The following is a 16961-nucleotide window of genomic DNA, read 5'->3' as shown; positions in this document are numbered from 1 at the left end:
GCTGAGCTTAATCTTCCATAAGCATGAAGGAGAAACTATTTAAAATGCTAGAAAAGAGAGAGTCCATAGTTTCTGTTACATCATCAAGTTGTTCTGAGGTTTTGGATATGCTAAGGAATTGGGATACATCAGGAAGGTTATTTACAAAGCAGTCTTTTGTGGTAGAAGTGATGGTTCTACCATACTTGTAACAAGAAGTAGAATTTACAGTTTTAGCTACTGTATATGAATTTTGCACAAAACTAAATAATGATCTGAGATATCATCGCTTGGCTGCATAATTCCAAAACCTATCAACATCAATTCCAGAATCATACTTAACTCTAGAGTATGATTCTGACAATGAGTAGATCCTGAGATGTGTTGTCTAACATACAGTACATGTGGCCTGTATACCGTACTCTTCTTATTCCGAGGTCACCGTAGCCATCCAGTCTGTATCCAGATCAGAGGGTCACTGCAGTCACCCGGATCCAGTACGTATCCAGAAGGGATGGTGGATCGGCACCTAGAAAGGACCTCTACATCCCTGAAAGACAGCGGAGACCAGGACAACTAGAGCCCCAGATACAGATCCCCTGTAAAGACCTTGTCTCAGAGGAGCACCAGGACAAGACCACAGGTAACAGATGATTCTTCTGCACAATCTGACTTTGCTGCAGCCTGGAATTGAACTACTGGTTTCGTCTGGTCAGAGGAGAACTGGCCCCCCAACTGAGCCTGGTTTCTCCAAAGGTTTTTTTCTCCATTCTGTCACCGATGGAGTTTCGGTTCCCTGCTGCTGTCACCTCTGGCTTGCTTAGTTGGGGACACTTCATCTACAGCGATATCATTGACTTGATTGCAAATAAATACTCTTTTAAAATAATGTAATAATCAGGTTTTAGCCAGGTTTCTGTCAAACAGAGCACATCTACAGTAGGTTATAATCAGTGATCATATCATTTATAAAATGTGCATTCATAGAAAGGGACCTGATATTCAATAAGCCAAGATTTATCATTTGTTTATCTGTATTGTGTCTGTTTTTATTTGTTAAACCTCAATTAAATTGTTTCTCTTAAATTGGTTTGTTTTTTTGTTCGGGGAACAGACACAGTCTTTAGAGTGTGATATAGATGAAAGTGTGTGCTGAGAATTAACTGAATTCTGTGACATAAGGCGATTAGCAGATGGTCAGTTTTGCCAGTCTTTCTGCTTCCTGACCAGGGCCCCAGTAGTTAAGTACAAACTCCTAAGACTATGTGCCATATCTCTAGAGAGAAGAGTGGCACCACCCCAGGAGGGATGAAGACCATCTCTTTTCAACAGGTCAGGCCTGCCTCCAAAAGCTTGTCCAGTTGTCTATGAAAACTGTTCATCTCCGGGCACCACATAGACATCCAGCAATTGAGTGATGACAATCTGCTATGTATTTCGTCACCACAGTAAGCAGGGAGGGGACCAGAGCATATTACAGTTTCTAACATCGTGCTTGCAAGTTCACACACCTCTTTAATTTTATTTTTAGTGATCTCTGACTGGCGCGTCGAAATCATAATTAGTCCCGCCGTGAATAACAATCTTACTGTATTTACGTTTAGCATTAGCCAGCACTTTTAAATTTGCCAAGATGTCAGGCGCTCTGGCTCCCAGTAAAGATTTGACTATGGTGGCTGGTGTCTCTATTTTCATGTTCTGTACAATAGAATCACCAATAACTAGAGCACTTTCATCAGGTTTCTCAGTGGGTGCATCACTGAGTGGGGAGAATCTGTTTAATGTTTTGATCGGAACAGAAGAGCATTGTTTTGACCCGCGACTATCTCTCCTCACAGTCACCCAGTTGCCCTGCTGCAGTAGTGTTGTTACTGGAACTGAACGACGTACAGGACTCCCTGAGTTAGTCACATCCAAAGCCATATATAGAGCCCACGCATTCTTACTATCCTCAATTAAAGTTTGGATGCGTGTCTCTAATTGTGAAATCTTCTTTCTCAACCTGTTTCCCTGCATTTGTGAATCCCTCGTCGCTGACAGAGAGAGATAAACTCGCTGACAGAGAGAGATAAAAAATGTGGCAAGCAGTGCAAATAACAATAGCAGGAGAATCCATTACTCACCGTGATTGATGAAAGATTCTTACCACAGTTGTTTGATGAACTTGTGACAAAACATTGCACCCCAAATCATCACAGACTGTGGAAACATAACACTGGACTTCAAGCTACTTGGGCTATGAGCTTCTCCACCCTTCCTTCAGACTCTAAGACCTTGGTTTCCAAATGAAATACAAAACTTGCTCTGATCTGAAAGGAGGACTTCGGACCACTGGGCAACAGTCCAGCTCTTCTTCTCCTTAGCGCAGGTAAGACGCCTCTGACGTTGTCTGTAGTTCAGGAGTGGCTTAACAAGAGGAATATGACAAATGTAGCCAAATTCCTTAACACATCTGTATGTCTTGACCCCAGCCTCAGTCCTTTCCTTGTGAATTTCATTCAAATTCTTGAATCGATTTTCCTAGACAATCCTCAAAAGGATGTGGTTCTCTCGTTTGGTTGTGCATCTTTTTCTTCAACACTTTTTCCTTCCACTCAACTTTCTGTTAAAATGCTTGGATACAGCTCTCTGTGAATGGTTAACTAATTTGGCAATGAATTTTTGTGGCTTACCCTCCTTGTGAAGGGTGTCAATGAATGTCTTCTGGACAACTGTCAGATCAGCAGTCTTCCCCATGATTGTGTAGCTTAGTGAACCAAACTGAGAGACAATTTTGAAGGCACAGGTTTTGAGTGGATTAGCTGATTTGTTTTGATAGTGAATTGGTGGTTTTTTTGTTTTATGTAAGTCAAAATTATCACAGTCTGTGTGAATTGAATTTATTTAATAGACAAGTTTCACAATTTGAATTTAATTATTTAAATAAATTAACTTTTCCACGACGTTCTAATTCTATTTCTAATTCATTCTATTTTTAGCTGTTTTACATGGCAGCATGCATAGGATGTGCAAGTGTTTAATGAGCTTGTGTCAGAGAACTGAATAATTCGCAAGAAGGAGAAAAAAAAGGAAGCAGTTTCACATGCTGGTGTGTTTTTTTTTCATATGAAGTCCTGTGGCAACCTTTGACCCATATATCAAGAAGAAATTCTTAAATAGTATAATACTAAAATGTGTGTGTGTGTGTGTGTGTGTGTGTATATATATATATATATATATATACAGTACAGACCAAACGTTTGGAAACATTACTATTTTTAATGTTTTTGAAAGAAGTTTCTTCTGCTCATCAAGCCTGCTTTTATTTGATCAAAAAAAATGTAATATTGTGATATATTATTACAATTTAAAATAATTGTTTTTAAATTTATTATACTTTAAATTATAATTTATTTCTGTGATGTAAAGCTGAATTTTTAGGATCATTATCACATGATCCTTTAGAAATCATTCTAATATGATGATTCATTATCAAAGTTGGAAACAGTTCTGCTGCTTAATATTTTTTCAGATCATGTGATACTTTTTTAGGATACTTTGATGAATAAAAAATAAATAAAAAAGAAGCTATGTTTTTAAAATATAAATATTTTGTAATAACAATATACACTACTGGTCAGTAATTTTTAAATAAAATCAATACTTTTATTCAGCAAGGATGTGTTAAATTGATAAAAAGTGATAGTAAAGAAAATATATTATTAGTATGTATTATTAGAATTTTTTTTTATTTTGAATAAATGCAGTTCTTTTTAAGCTTTTATTCATCAAATATATTAGACAGCAGAACTGTTTCCAACACTCATAATAAATCAGAATATTAGAATGATTTCTAAATGATCATGTGATAGACTGGATGTTACATGTGACACTGAAGGCTGGAGGAATGATGCTGAAAATTCAGCTTTGCATCACAGGAATACATTTTTTTTTTAAGTATATTCAAATAGAAAACTATTATTTTAAGTTGTAATAATATTTCACAATATTACTGTTTTTTCTGTATTTTTGATTAAAAAAAAATGCAGGCTTGATGAACAGAAGAAACTTCTTTCAAAAACATTAAAAATAGTAATGTTTCCAAACTTTTGGTCTGTACTGTATATATATATATATACATATATGAAACTAAATTATCCAAAAGTTCTCATCTCTTGTCTATGTGGGTGATAAATTTCAAGGCTCATTGGTGGTTGGACTAAAGAAGAACCCGTGGTGTTAGTAACAGTACTAGGTAATTTCCTGTGCCTTTGCTGTTCAGCGTTTGAGGTCAAGCGATTTCCTTTTTGGTATGTCTCACTTGATGTTCCTCAAACTGAAGTGACAAACTTTGCACAGTTCCCTGCTAAGACATTTTAGATCATGTTGTACATGTTCAACTGCCATTTTACATGATGGTAAGTACCCATAATATTTATCTTTCAAGTTGAAAGATTATTTCTTTCAATGTGTTGATACCTGTTAGTTTGTTTGCTCGGTTATAGTGTAGATGTGAATTTACTTATATAAACATTTCACATATATACAGCTTTGTTTTCACACTGGCATGCTGTCATATGAAACATAACCAACATGTAGTAATACTAAATGCTTCTAATAATACACCTTTAGCCAAATATTTCACTAGAAGCTATGTGATTTGCTATGTTGAATTATAGCAACATTCCCTAAACCTTGAGTTTAGTAACGCTGAACTGACGACTTCTGAAGGCTTCTTTTTTTATACATGTAAAAGCTTAAATACCTATGTCTCCATTTACATTTCATGCTGTGGCAGTGTGATTATCTTCCAAGATGCATTTCTTTTCTTTTTTCAGTAAAAATTTCTACAACACCTCTTTTGCCATTTAACATCCTATTAGTCTGTTGAAAAGTTGTTGTTGGGAAAAATAAATAAAAAATCAATGAACTTTTGTGGTCATAAAGTCACATGGAAAATAGTACAAAGAGCTCACCAAGAATAACAGCATTTATGCAAAGTGCATGTTTGTGAGCACTACGGCATAAATAAAAACAGTGAAGCTCTCACTGAAATATAGACTGTCTTTTTACATGTTAGATTAATGTTTTTCAGGGTGAATATCAGTTGTAAACAAGTATGGAGAAAAGACAGCGTGAGGAAACATTAGAGGGCTCCAGATCACAGAAGTCAACATTAACAGGAACACTGACACTGAAGAACTTCACCATACCCAGGAAGAAACGGACCTCTGGAGAAGGTTTTACTAGTTATCTCATAATCTAAATCAACAAAATATTCTTTGTGATAGCATATGTAAACTGGTTTCATGGTGGTGCTGTCATAATCTAGAGTTACTGTTAAATTTATCAGGTGCTTTAAAAAAGTATTTTTTATTTATTTATCTTTTTTACTTCTTTTCGGTCAGTCCTTTTGGAATGTTGTTCAGAGGAAAGCCGTGACTACAACCTCATTCAGACAAAACTGAGAGATGCCAAGCTGGACACTAGAAAGGACCGAGCAAATGCATGGGTCTGGAAAGATGTTCATTTAGTGCACAATGAGGAGCTTCTTAAAATGTTCTCTGAAAAAAGGTAATGACATAAAATCTAACAACAACACACAACAACATGCTGGCCAGTTGCTACATTTTCCAGTGCAGTTGGAGGCCTTTCTCTTGTGGCTTTAAGCATGCGGCACCTTCAATGATGCTGCTTTATTTGTTATCTTCTGTAGCTGTATATTCAGCAATGAAAATGATTTTTGATTCCACAATAAATGAACGTTGCTTTTTATTGCATATCTGTCACCGCTCAACAACTGACTACAGGGCAGAGATGCGTACTAAAGGAAGACATGGGAGAGAAATGGAAGAAAGATTTTGTTTTTTAGTAGCATCGGACCAAATGGCAGCCCAGATTTATCAGCACGGTTTACGGGTTGGCAGCACAGTCCAGTATGCCTTGGGAAAGCCATCACATGGAGTATATCTCTTTAGGCATGTCGATGTGGCTCTGAGTTCTTATACCAGCGTATTAAGTGCAAAAAAAATATTAATTTTCAAGGTTTGTCGAATGTTTCCTGTGTCCTTTACAGTCTAAACATTGTGAAATTACATTTATTAATGGGATGACAATAATGAACATTATTGTGTTTCGTGGCTTCAGGTTCTTTATGGAAAGGTGAAAAAAATCGCCCCAAGCCTGGAATGGAACAAAACACAAGATCCTACTGTGGGCTTTGACTGTCACATGTGTAAAGATGCAGTGTCCCATCGAGACACTCTTCACCAGCAAATTCTGGGCTCCTCTGTGAGTTGATTTAATCAGAATGTCAAATTATCCAATCAAATAGACTGGATAATCAACACGAGTCTTAATAAAACATTGTTCTTCTAGGTTTTTCTGTTTGACTTTAACGAGAAGCAGGAACTCACTGAAAGACCCAGGCAGTGTTTGCCGTATGCTGTAGTTTCATTTATTCCTTCCAGCAATGTCATTCTGACAGTGCCTACAAACCTACCACCCTCAGCTTCAGCGTTACCTATTGGCCAAGTGTATGGTGAGATACATTTAAAAAAAAAAATGTTTTATTAAGAACTTAATACAAATAACTAACAGAGAAGCAAGATAAACAGTAAGTACGTAGCAAATCTAGGACAAAGGTAGTTCCTTATTAGATATTTGATAATTATTAAATAAAAATATCTTCATTGAGAACTACTTGCAAACTATGACCAATTAATTAAGAATAACCAATTAATTACTAATCATAACAGTAACGTCTTTAGTGAGCAATTGATTTTTTTTTGTGGAAACTAATTTATGAATATGATATCCCCCAAATAAGTCGGCTGCAGGTTGAAATTGTGACTACTACCCTTAAAGGATGGATGTTTTCTTTTTATTTCAAACAAAAACATAGAATAATAATAAAAATAATAAATTAAAAAATTTTAATAATTAGGAAGTGATTGAATTAGTTCACAATTATGAGCCCTAATTTGTGTCAGTTCAGTATCAGTATCTCCAAAGACTCCAAAAGACCTGAGACAATAGGCTGGGGAGGACATTTCTTGAATATAAATGATGTTCTCTTGACAAAAACTACATCCTTAATGAAGACATTGACTGCATTTAAATTGTGTTAAAGGGTTAGTTCACCCAAAAATCAAAATTACGTCATTAATGACATAAGACCTACGTTCATCTTCGGAAAACAGTTTAAGATATTTTAGATTTAGTCTAAGAGCTTTCTGTCCCTCCATTGAAAATGTATGTACGGTATACTGTCCATGGATAGAAAGGTAATAAAAACATCTTCAAAGTAGTCCACGTGACATCAGAGTGTCAGTTAGTATTTTTTGAAACATCGAAAATACATTTTGGTCCAAAAATAGCAAAAACTACGACTTTATTCAGCATTGTCTTCTCTTCCGTGTTTTTTGTGAGAGAGTTCAAAACACAACAGTTTGTGATATCCGGTTCGCGAACGAATCACTTGATGTAACCGGATCTCGTTGTAACCAGTTCACCAAATCGAACTAAATAGTTTTAAACGGTTCGCGTCTCCAATAAGCATTAATCCACAAATGACTTAAGCTGTTAACTTTTTTAATGTGGCTGACACTCCCTCTGAGTTAAAACAAACAAATATCCTGGAGTAATTCATGTACTCAAAACAGTACACTGACTGAACTTCTGTGAAGAGAGAACTGAAGATGAACACCGAGCCGAGCCAGATAACGAATGAACGATTGACTCGTCCACATAACAAAATACAGGTCCTTTAAAGGATTATGCTTATTCCAAATGTAAACATAGAATAATAATAAAAATGAAAATTCACTTAAAAATGTTAATAATTAAGAAGTGACGCCAATTTATGTTATGAGCCCTTTTGTTAAAAGTGGCTACGTAAGGGTTGCACAACATAAAGAAGGACACGTGAAACACGAGTATGCTGCGTTGACATTTATTACTCACAAACATATAGAAAACTCACGCAACACGCATCACTGACAAAGAAACATAACCTTCAAATAATATGAAGGTAACCAATATTAACAAGACGAACAACAAAGTAATTTAACTAAAATAAAACAAAAGAAAGAAAAGAAAAACTAAAGAAAAGACAAAAGCTTGTTTGCTGGTTCTCCCCTCTCCTGCCATGCTCCGCTTCAATGTCATTATTATAGTGAGTAATCAAATGACTCCAACGAGACGCAGGTGTACAATGATCCACAGGTGTCATCCACCTAATGACAAACTCAGACAGAAAAACACAAGAGTCATGATGTCATCACTAGAGAGGAAACAAGACAGAAACCGTGACACTCCCCCTCTTAAAGAAAGAACTAGTCTTCTTTTTAGACAGGTTCTGGATGAAGCGAACAGTAAGAGCAACCAAGAACATAATTACAATAATACAAACTTACACACCTACATATAGATTAAAATATACATTTACCTAGCCCCGAGAAAGGGCATCTGCCACGATGTTGTCAGTTCCTTTCTTGTGATGTATTTCGAGATTGTAACCTTGAGCCATTAACGCCCAGCGCATCAACCGTTGGTTATGATTGTACATTTTATTTAAAAAAAAACAACGGATTATGGTCCGTGTAGACGATGACGGGAGTAGAGCTGTAGCCAACATACACATCGAAGTGCTGCAAAGCAAGCAACATAGCTAGAGTCTCTTTTTCGATAGTAGAATAATTCAACTGGTGACAGTTGAATTTAGCTGAGAAATAAGATACTGGATGGGAAATTCCATCAGCACCACTCTAAAGGAGGACAGCTCCAACTCCGGTCGCGCTGGCGTCTACCTCAAGCTTGAAAGGACGAACCAGGTCAGGCGCGGACAACACCGGGACACTGCAAAGGAGAGACTTCCACAAAGAACCCAATTGTTCACTTTTAAGACGTTACTGTTGTGATTAGTAATTATTCTTTATTAACTGATCATAGTTCTCAAGTAGTTCTCAATGAGGATATTTTCATTTAAAAATTATCAAACATCTAATAAGGAACTAACTTTTTCCTAAATTTGCTACTACTTACTGTTTAGTTAGTATTGCTTCTCTATTAGTTAATAGTATGAAGCTAAGTGTTAATTTAGTACTACCTATTACTTCCTGCATAGTTACTTGTTAACAATAGACCATTAATCTAAAGTGTTACCCACAATTCATATGCAGAAATTATTTCTCAGTGTTTATAATGCATTGAGTCTTTTAATCATTAATGTGTGTGATTAATTTATCCCTGTAAAATACAACAGACCATTTTAAGGCATGTACTGTGGCAGAGAGAAGAGGAAAAGGAGACAGTGCCACCATTACATTCAAACATTTTGGCAAGCCGGGGAGCTTTGAGACAGATTATACACATCAGAATCCAGGAGTAGAAGCTCCACCTCAAAAGACTGATATGCAAAACACTCAGTCATTCAACCCAAAACAGCACTGGATTACTGCCAGTGAGGACGCAGATCCCAGCAGTTCAGGGCTACTTATGGATCACACTGCTCTCTCCGAAAGCTTGCTGGGAAAGAAAGCATGCCTGAGTAATCACAAAAAAAATACTGCAAGCACACATGCAAAAAATGAAAATACATGGGACACAGTACCTCAAAGTCCATTAGACAAAATTTCTACCATAGTGTATTCTTCACGTTTGGTTAGGGATCCTCGTCTATCTAGACATGAGGTAAATCAACAGACCAACTGCTCAGAGGTAGCATACACTGGATTTGGGTGTAATAATAGAAAATGCCAACCAGCCGATAAAAACCAAGAAGACAATTATGGATTTGCTGGAAATACTTGTGACTCAAAAGGGCCATCAAAGACGGACAAGAAGGACACTCAAAGAGAATCCTCAAGGTATGATCAATGTGTGCATACCACAACGTTGCCCTCAATGAAGTTATTCAGAATGAAATTTCAAAAATGTGCTGCCTACTTTAGAATGAGTCAGGAAGAGAGGCATCATAAAATTTGGTCACAAGAGAACATGTCACCACAGCAAAAGCAAGAATTCACTGACCGTATACATTTTTATGAAGTTTATTATCAGAAGTATAAAGAGGGATTAATCTTTCAAAATTTCAATGAGACAAAAAAGACCTCCGGGCCGTCTCAAAGAGAGCCCCAAAAAAATCACATTTTACAGGCAAAAGATAATACATACAATCAGTCCTATGTGTGCCAACAAAAAAGTCATGATGCTGCAAGTTTATCGGATAACAATTATTTTGTTAACAGGGATAAATGTAGCAGAACACACATTCATAAAACCAGTCATCCATATCATCCTGAATTTAGTGCGGTAATTTTGACAGAAAAGGGACAGGGTCAAGCACTCGAGACTCATCAGGACCATCCTGATAGATGTTTGATTCAGTCTCCAGATGAACTTTCAGAGGAGTCCTTGGTGCTGAGATCACTGAATCTCAACCTCACAGATGAGAAATCTCATCCACAAAATGTACAGCTTGATCTCAAACACCCAAGTCCATTAACTTGTCCCTCTAATCAAGCGAAGCTTGATCACAGCTTAGAATGTAAAAATGAGCTCGCAGTGCAGGACTTGCAAGAGAATGAATCTACTCCAGGTGTTAACTTGGTTGATAAGCCCAGCACTGAATCATACCTTATGTATAAAAACAACATCATGGATAACACAGTCATAGAAATCGCAAGCTGTGTTGAAGTCTCTAGTTGTAGGACATCAGACAATTGTGATCTAAGTCTTCCCATGGCAGTAAAGCAAAAGCAGAATGGGAGAAGTTGCTGTGAAGTCTCTGAAAGATCTCCAGAACTTGATATGGAAACAGAAAAGCAAGACCACAGTGCTCAATGGGAATTGTACAAAAGAATTCAACTTGATCAACTTTTGCCAAGCATGTTTCAAAAGCAGGTTTTCTCCTCAAGTACAAACAGCAATATGGGCAGACCTGCAGACAACATTTCCAAGCTAAGAAATGAAAGCAAAGATCACAGCAAAGTTGAAACGAACCTAAACATGAGATTCTGCAAAGATATCCATCTCAAAGTTACTCTAAAAGCCAGCAAAACATCTGCTCATAATACAGAAGTGCTTTCTCTCTCTGAGCGATTTTCAAAAATTAAAGTCCTTCAAAAGAAATTGAGTGAAAGAAACAATGAAATGATTCAAAGCCCAATGATCCAAATGTGCAGTAGCAAAGGATACAAAGAAACTGCAACTTGTAATGTTGAACTACTACAACTACTAGCTCAGAGGTACAGTAAATCTAAAATGTATGTAAAACGGAAGAGCTTGAGCAGAACAGGCAGTAAGAAGGCATGTCTCAAAAAACAGCACGCAGTTCTATCACTAGGTCACTCTCTAAAGAGGAGCATATATGTCAAAAAGACATGCTTTTGGAAAACAAAGAGGAATCATAGCAGAACAGTTGTGTCTGCTGAGAGCCCCCATGAAACAGTAAACAGCAAAGCAACATCAGACTCTTCAAACAGTCAGTCTGAAATAGTCCTTACAGAACATGAAGATCAAGACCCAGACTCTCTCACATCTGATGATAGACAACCGTCACATGTTCAGGGTTCTCAGGAGGCTAATACCACTCTTCCTGGGGACAAACCAATAGAGGAGCCAATAAGTCATACAGAACCACTTTCAGAAGATATCTATAAAAGTGATTCAGTCTACACTGAGAAGGCAACAAAAGATTTGACTACAAATCTAATCTCATCAATGGTGGATAAAGGAGAACAAGTGAAAACAGCTGAAAACATCTCCAATCAAAGCCAAACATCCTTGACTACATGCTCTAGAAAAGAACATAGGAGTAACACAGAATGCAAAGAGGAGAACATGTTTCTGAAATTGACATCAGAGACTGGACTGAATCCATTAAGCAAGGAGCATTTCACAATGAAAATCACAGTAGATGACAATGTAGGTGCTTTGAGTATGCATGATTGTGAGGCATCAGAAACACACAGTGATGTGCCTGCAAACAACACAATCAACAGTCATAAAACTAAACTCCATACAAACATGACAGCAGAAGCCAAGGTGATGGATGCTATCAATGCTAAGGCTGAGACAGACACTATAAAATTTAGTGAGCAAAATGCAAGTATGAAAAATACTCTAAATGTACAGTGTTTTGAAACAACAGAGCACATGTCAGCAGATATCCCATATATGAACCAATCATGTTTCAAAATGTTTACTAGCACATCTAATGTCAGCAGTGTTCGGAGTACTGGTTCTGAGGCATTTGAAGAAACAACACCAGATTCAAAGCAGTGTGGTCCAAAGGATTTGAAATATGCATCAAATAATGTTATTGATCTTACTGTTGATGATCCAGCGTTGAGCGTCCAATGTAAGATTTCTTCAGAACAGGTGAACACAAAGAAGAGTAGCAACACTAGTTTGCTTGGCTCTACCAAATCACCAAGTACTCTGGCAATCAAAGACAACTGTAATTTATCAAAGACAGACCAAAACAAAATTAACGAGGCAAGCTCACCAGAAACTCAGCTCATTTCTAAACTAAGAGATTATTTGTCCAAATTTGAGTCCACTGTCAAGAAACAAGAAGAGGTGAATGAAGATCTTAAAGAAAGACCAGTGGTGTGGATAACACTTGACAGCACAGCCCATAAACAGCAGTTGTTTGAAAAAAGCCAGTATTGTATGGTAAATGTTCCCTGCCTGATGCCTCACAGGGGTGAAGCTGTTAAAAAAGACAATTCAAGTGAATACACAGAAGCCCCTATTCAAGCTAGGAAGGTTGTTCGAAGTGAACATGCTCAAAATGGAACTGATGTTTGCCTACTAGTGCCAGTTGAATCTAAGAGAGGCAGACGATCTTCTCAAATCAAACGAACCAGTAAGCAAAGATCAAGAAAGACCTCAGTACCTAGTGTCAGTCCTAACAGCACCAGTGCTATAGACACCGTCAAAGGTAATAGTCCTCACCCTTTGCCACAGGTGAATGACCAAAACACTGTTTTTCCAGAAATCTCCATCAGTAATACCCTTAATGCTCAGTTACAGATGCAAAGAAAAAACACAACAGGCCAACAAAATCCCTCAATGATTTTTAATAGTTTATGTAAACAAAAAAGTCAAAAGAAACCATCTTTGAATACCATAAAAATCATTGCTGATGGCAATGTGAGCAGTACATTCGCTGACAATAAATACAGCATAAGTGACATTTCAAATACTCTTGAAATGGCTGATCAGACAACATCATTAACCGAACTAGGATCTTTGCATTCTAAATGCAAAATCATGTTGCAGCATTTTATCTCATGTTTTGAACAAGATCAGAAAGTGCCATTCAACCAATATTTCATTTCAAGGGGTATCATCCTAGAAAAATACTTGGACCATCCACCTGCACAAGCAGACTTGAAGTATGAAGCAGTGAATTCTTACTTGGAGTTGCAGATGATGATGGAAGCTTGGCAGTTTGTAGAAAACAAAATCAACTTTCTGAGTGGTAAACCCACGTTTAGGAGTTTGCTATGGTATGACCCTTCTCTTTATGGAGAACTCTACAAAGGGGAGGTTGGCTTTCAGCAGCAGTCATCATTGTTTACTTCTTTTCAAAAGATCTTAGCACAAGAAGGCTGCAGTAAACTGCTGGAATATTACAGTGCAGTGTCCTCTGTGCACCAACAGCTCTGTGCAGCCCCTGATGCATCTTACTACATGTATCTGAAGAGTAAGCGTGAGCTCCTTGAGGCTGAGGCTGCACTCAGAAATCCCCACAACATTAAAAGCTTCTTTTTATCTGTACCAGTGTCTGCAATGATCAATTTAGGAGACAGTTTGGAAAGATTGGAAAAGATACACAAAGTGATAATGACTTTTGTGGAAACACCTTCGGATCAGTTGCCAGGGACATTTGATGTGGGCAAAGCAGAGCATCTGTCCATCACATTCAGATATCTTCAAGAAAAAGCTATTTTTGTGAAGTCATGCAAAGAAATTATTAGCAAAGTATCATGGTTTGGAATCGAGCACCTTTTTTATGATGCCTCTAAGGTTCATGTATGGCAAGACATGAGTCATGGTGCACCAAGTGAGGTCCTCAAGACATATAATAATTCAAACCCGCAGATTATTTTTGGGGTAACAGAGTCAGGTGTTACTCTCGTAAACAAAGTGGAACAGCCCCCTCCATCCATGGATGGAGCAGAGACCCCAACAAAACAAACAAGTAATGCTGTTCGGAAACGGAAAGGTTTGCAGTTATGGACATCCTCACAACCTAGTGTTGCAAAGGTAAGATTTTGGTATGTGTGACATATGACGATTGAAAGTCAACATGAAATCAAAATGTTAACTTTAATGCTAACTTTTAAATTAAACTTGCTCTAAAATAACTTTTTTCTTTTCCTTAAAAAGCTTATAATGTATTATTATAGTAAACTCTCATTTTGAATGGCTCCTTACATGAACTATAAAACCCACTTTTTATGATCCATTAATCAGTTTCTAATAAATAAAGTACAATTTCTCTTTGAATTTCGTTCAAATTCCCTTTCACATGGAAAGTCACATTTCACATCTGACTTCAAGGATGTTAGAGCTGCTAGAATTAGATGATAGAGATGTTTAATCCCATTTGGTTGCAAAGAAAATGATTGTAAATCTTTCCAAATGTTTGTTTGTTTATTTATTTCTAATCTAGAGTGTAAAGGCTGACAATGATGTGGCTTATAAAATGGCTAAAAGGAGGTAGGAGAGATTTTTGCAATTTAATTTCAGAATCAAATGCTGAATTTGTTTTTTTTTTTTTTTTTATCAGACTCTAATGAATTGGTTTTGAGTAGGCTACATTTTAACTATTCCACAATGTCTGGGTAATGAATGTTTTCCAACATCTTCAGGAGATCTCTTTCACCTCTAATGCAATGTAATGCTGTGAACCCACTTTTCCAAACAACTTCTGCAACTCATGTTGAGAACCCAACCTCTTACAATCTTCCTCACAGAGTGGATCCAGGGCATTGGGGAATGGTTGAGAGCACTGCTGCAGACTGGAATGCCTCTCACTTAGTCCCACCTTCACCTTCGACATCTCATGCACAATCTGAAATAAATGATTTTAATCTGTCTAATAGACGAGCAACTTTATCAGATTCTGATGAGATGAGATATATAGCAGACATACAAATACCTCAACAGCCTTCAGTCTCGGCTACCCAAGCAACTTTACGAGGAGATTCTTGTGTTACACATCTAACATGTGACAGTGTTAAATACCAACAAACTAACACTGCACCACATTCTCCTGTGCTGTCACAAGATCAAGTAAACCAGTTCAGTTTAGCCATGACACAACCTTATAGTTTACCAAATTGCCATTTGAATGAAAATTTGATGCCGCGGCCTTTCTTGGATCAGGCTTTGGCGCATGTCCCTATGCCCAGCACGATTACAGCAATTCATTACCCCTACTTTCTTCTAAATGGACAAACATACACCACTGGCTCCACTGCAGCCATTCACCCTGATACTAGATATTATCCTAACACCATTTAGTTCTAATGTACTATGAGCAACAAAAGTCAGTCATATACATAGGTAAATTATATCAAAGAACATGTTTGAGGCCAACGTCAGTCCTAAAGAGCCACAATCCTGTGGAGTTTTGCTCCAACCTTGATAAAACCTTACCTGCCTGTTGGTTTCTAGTAAACCTTAGATCTTGATTAGCTTGTTTTATTAGGGTTGGGGCTGAACCAAAGCCACTAGAAGGTAAGCCTGCAACCTTTAGCCAAAAAAGTGTAACAGCTAATGCTAATTCTTCCAGTTTGCCAGTATGTGGTAAAGGAGACCAGAGGTCTTTTATTTTTTAATGGATGTCAATGGAGTAGAGGCTTCACTATGCTGAATAAAAAGCTTTTTAGAAGTAACAGCTTATCCTTTAAGAAATTGACATCTTTTACACTAATCAATACTTTTAAGTTTACACCGAAAATCTTTTATAAGAGAATTCACTACATTTGTGACAGGTGAGATACACCTTACAGCACTTCTCATTCATTCCTATGCTATCCGTAAATGGCGATTGAGTTTCTGAATGAAATTCAATGACGTTAAGACTGTTATTTGATTGGTTATTAAGGCACTAGTGCTCCATATTAACCATTACGCTTTCTCCAATAGTAAGTAATACAGACCCTTTCATCTCCCTAGTAAGACAATCTCTTACTATCTGTGTAGATAGGACTGTGGCTCTTCAGCACTGACGTTGGCCACCCCTAAAGTTTAACATCTTAAAACCTAAATCTCACAGATTCACAGCTGCAGTTGGTGCTTTTAAGCAAATGTACTTTAATGTGACTTTAATGTATATATGATATAAAATACATTGTCTGGTAAAAATGTCCATGTACTGTACATAACAATGTTTTATACAAAGAGTTGATGATCAGTTACTTTGTTATAGTTTTTATTGCAATTCAACATTTTTTTATTTATTAAGTGAATATTAGCTTTCTCAATTACAATTCTGCATTCAAACCTCTTACACATTAATTTCATTAGAAATTATTTAGAAACATGATACTTACACTAATAGACTACACTGATTCTAACATAGGTAGGTCCAGTAATGCAATCTTAGTAGCTATTTACATAACCAAACAATATCACTCTGCTGGGTTTTATTACAGGTTGTGTGTAATCACTCTGGAATTAATCATTCCACATGATGTACTGTAAGTAACCAGAATAGGTTACCCAGTTTAAGCTATTTCTCTGCTATTTCAGTTTGATGGTTCCAGGCAAATTTATATGCACATTATTTTTATTTGTATGTATTTATTTATTTATTTTCATTGCAGAACATACACAGGGAATCTTGGCTAAACATTATACATTAGGCGCAGATGCGTGTGACGTCTAATGTTTCTGACTTACTGGTTGTACACTGCATATACAGAATAACTGATTAAAGGTGTACAGCTTATAGAATGACCTTCATTTACAAATGAAAA

The 16961-nt window shown here is 36.9% G+C and overlaps 1 protein-coding gene across 2 annotated transcripts; it reads left to right on the top strand.

The window, feature by feature from the left end:
* Positions 1 to 10429: 10429 nt before the first annotated feature.
* On the top strand, positions 10430 to 15908 carry LOC132116499 (testis-expressed protein 15-like). 2 transcript variants are annotated; one of them, XM_059525391.1, is made up of 3 exons: positions 10430 to 14238; positions 14648 to 14694; positions 14952 to 15908. In XM_059525391.1, the coding sequence occupies exons 1-3, from the start codon at positions 10600 to 10602 to the stop codon at positions 15499 to 15501; spliced, it is 4236 nt and encodes a 1411-aa protein (XP_059381374.1). In that variant the 5' UTR covers positions 10430 to 10599; the 3' UTR covers positions 15502 to 15908. The 2 variants fall into 2 exon arrangements, with proteins under 2 accessions (XP_059381374.1, XP_059381375.1); XM_059525392.1 differs by having other exon boundaries at positions 14648 to 15077.
* Positions 15909 to 16961: the final 1053 nt, after the last annotated feature.

Source organism: Carassius carassius, chromosome 35 (genome assembly GCF_963082965.1).
Source record: "Carassius carassius chromosome 35, fCarCar2.1, whole genome shotgun sequence".
NCBI lineage: Eukaryota > Metazoa > Chordata > Actinopteri > Cypriniformes > Cyprinidae > Carassius > Carassius carassius.
Note: the sequence above shows the minus strand (reverse complement) of the source record. Positions and strands in the feature narration are given on the sequence as shown.

Bases quoted from the DNA above. Each gene is read 5' to 3' on its own strand.
- LOC132116499 (XM_059525391.1), top strand. From the start codon at position 10,600: ATGTATAAAAACAACATCATGGATAACACAGTCATAGAAATCGCAAGC. The intron at 14,239-14,647 runs GTAAGATTTTGG...TTTCTAATCTAG, and splicing joins CACAACCTAGTGTTGCAAAG to AGTGTAAAGGCTGACAATGA. The intron at 14,695-14,951 runs GTAGGAGAGATT...TCTTCCTCACAG, and splicing joins TATAAAATGGCTAAAAGGAG to AGTGGATCCAGGGCATTGGG.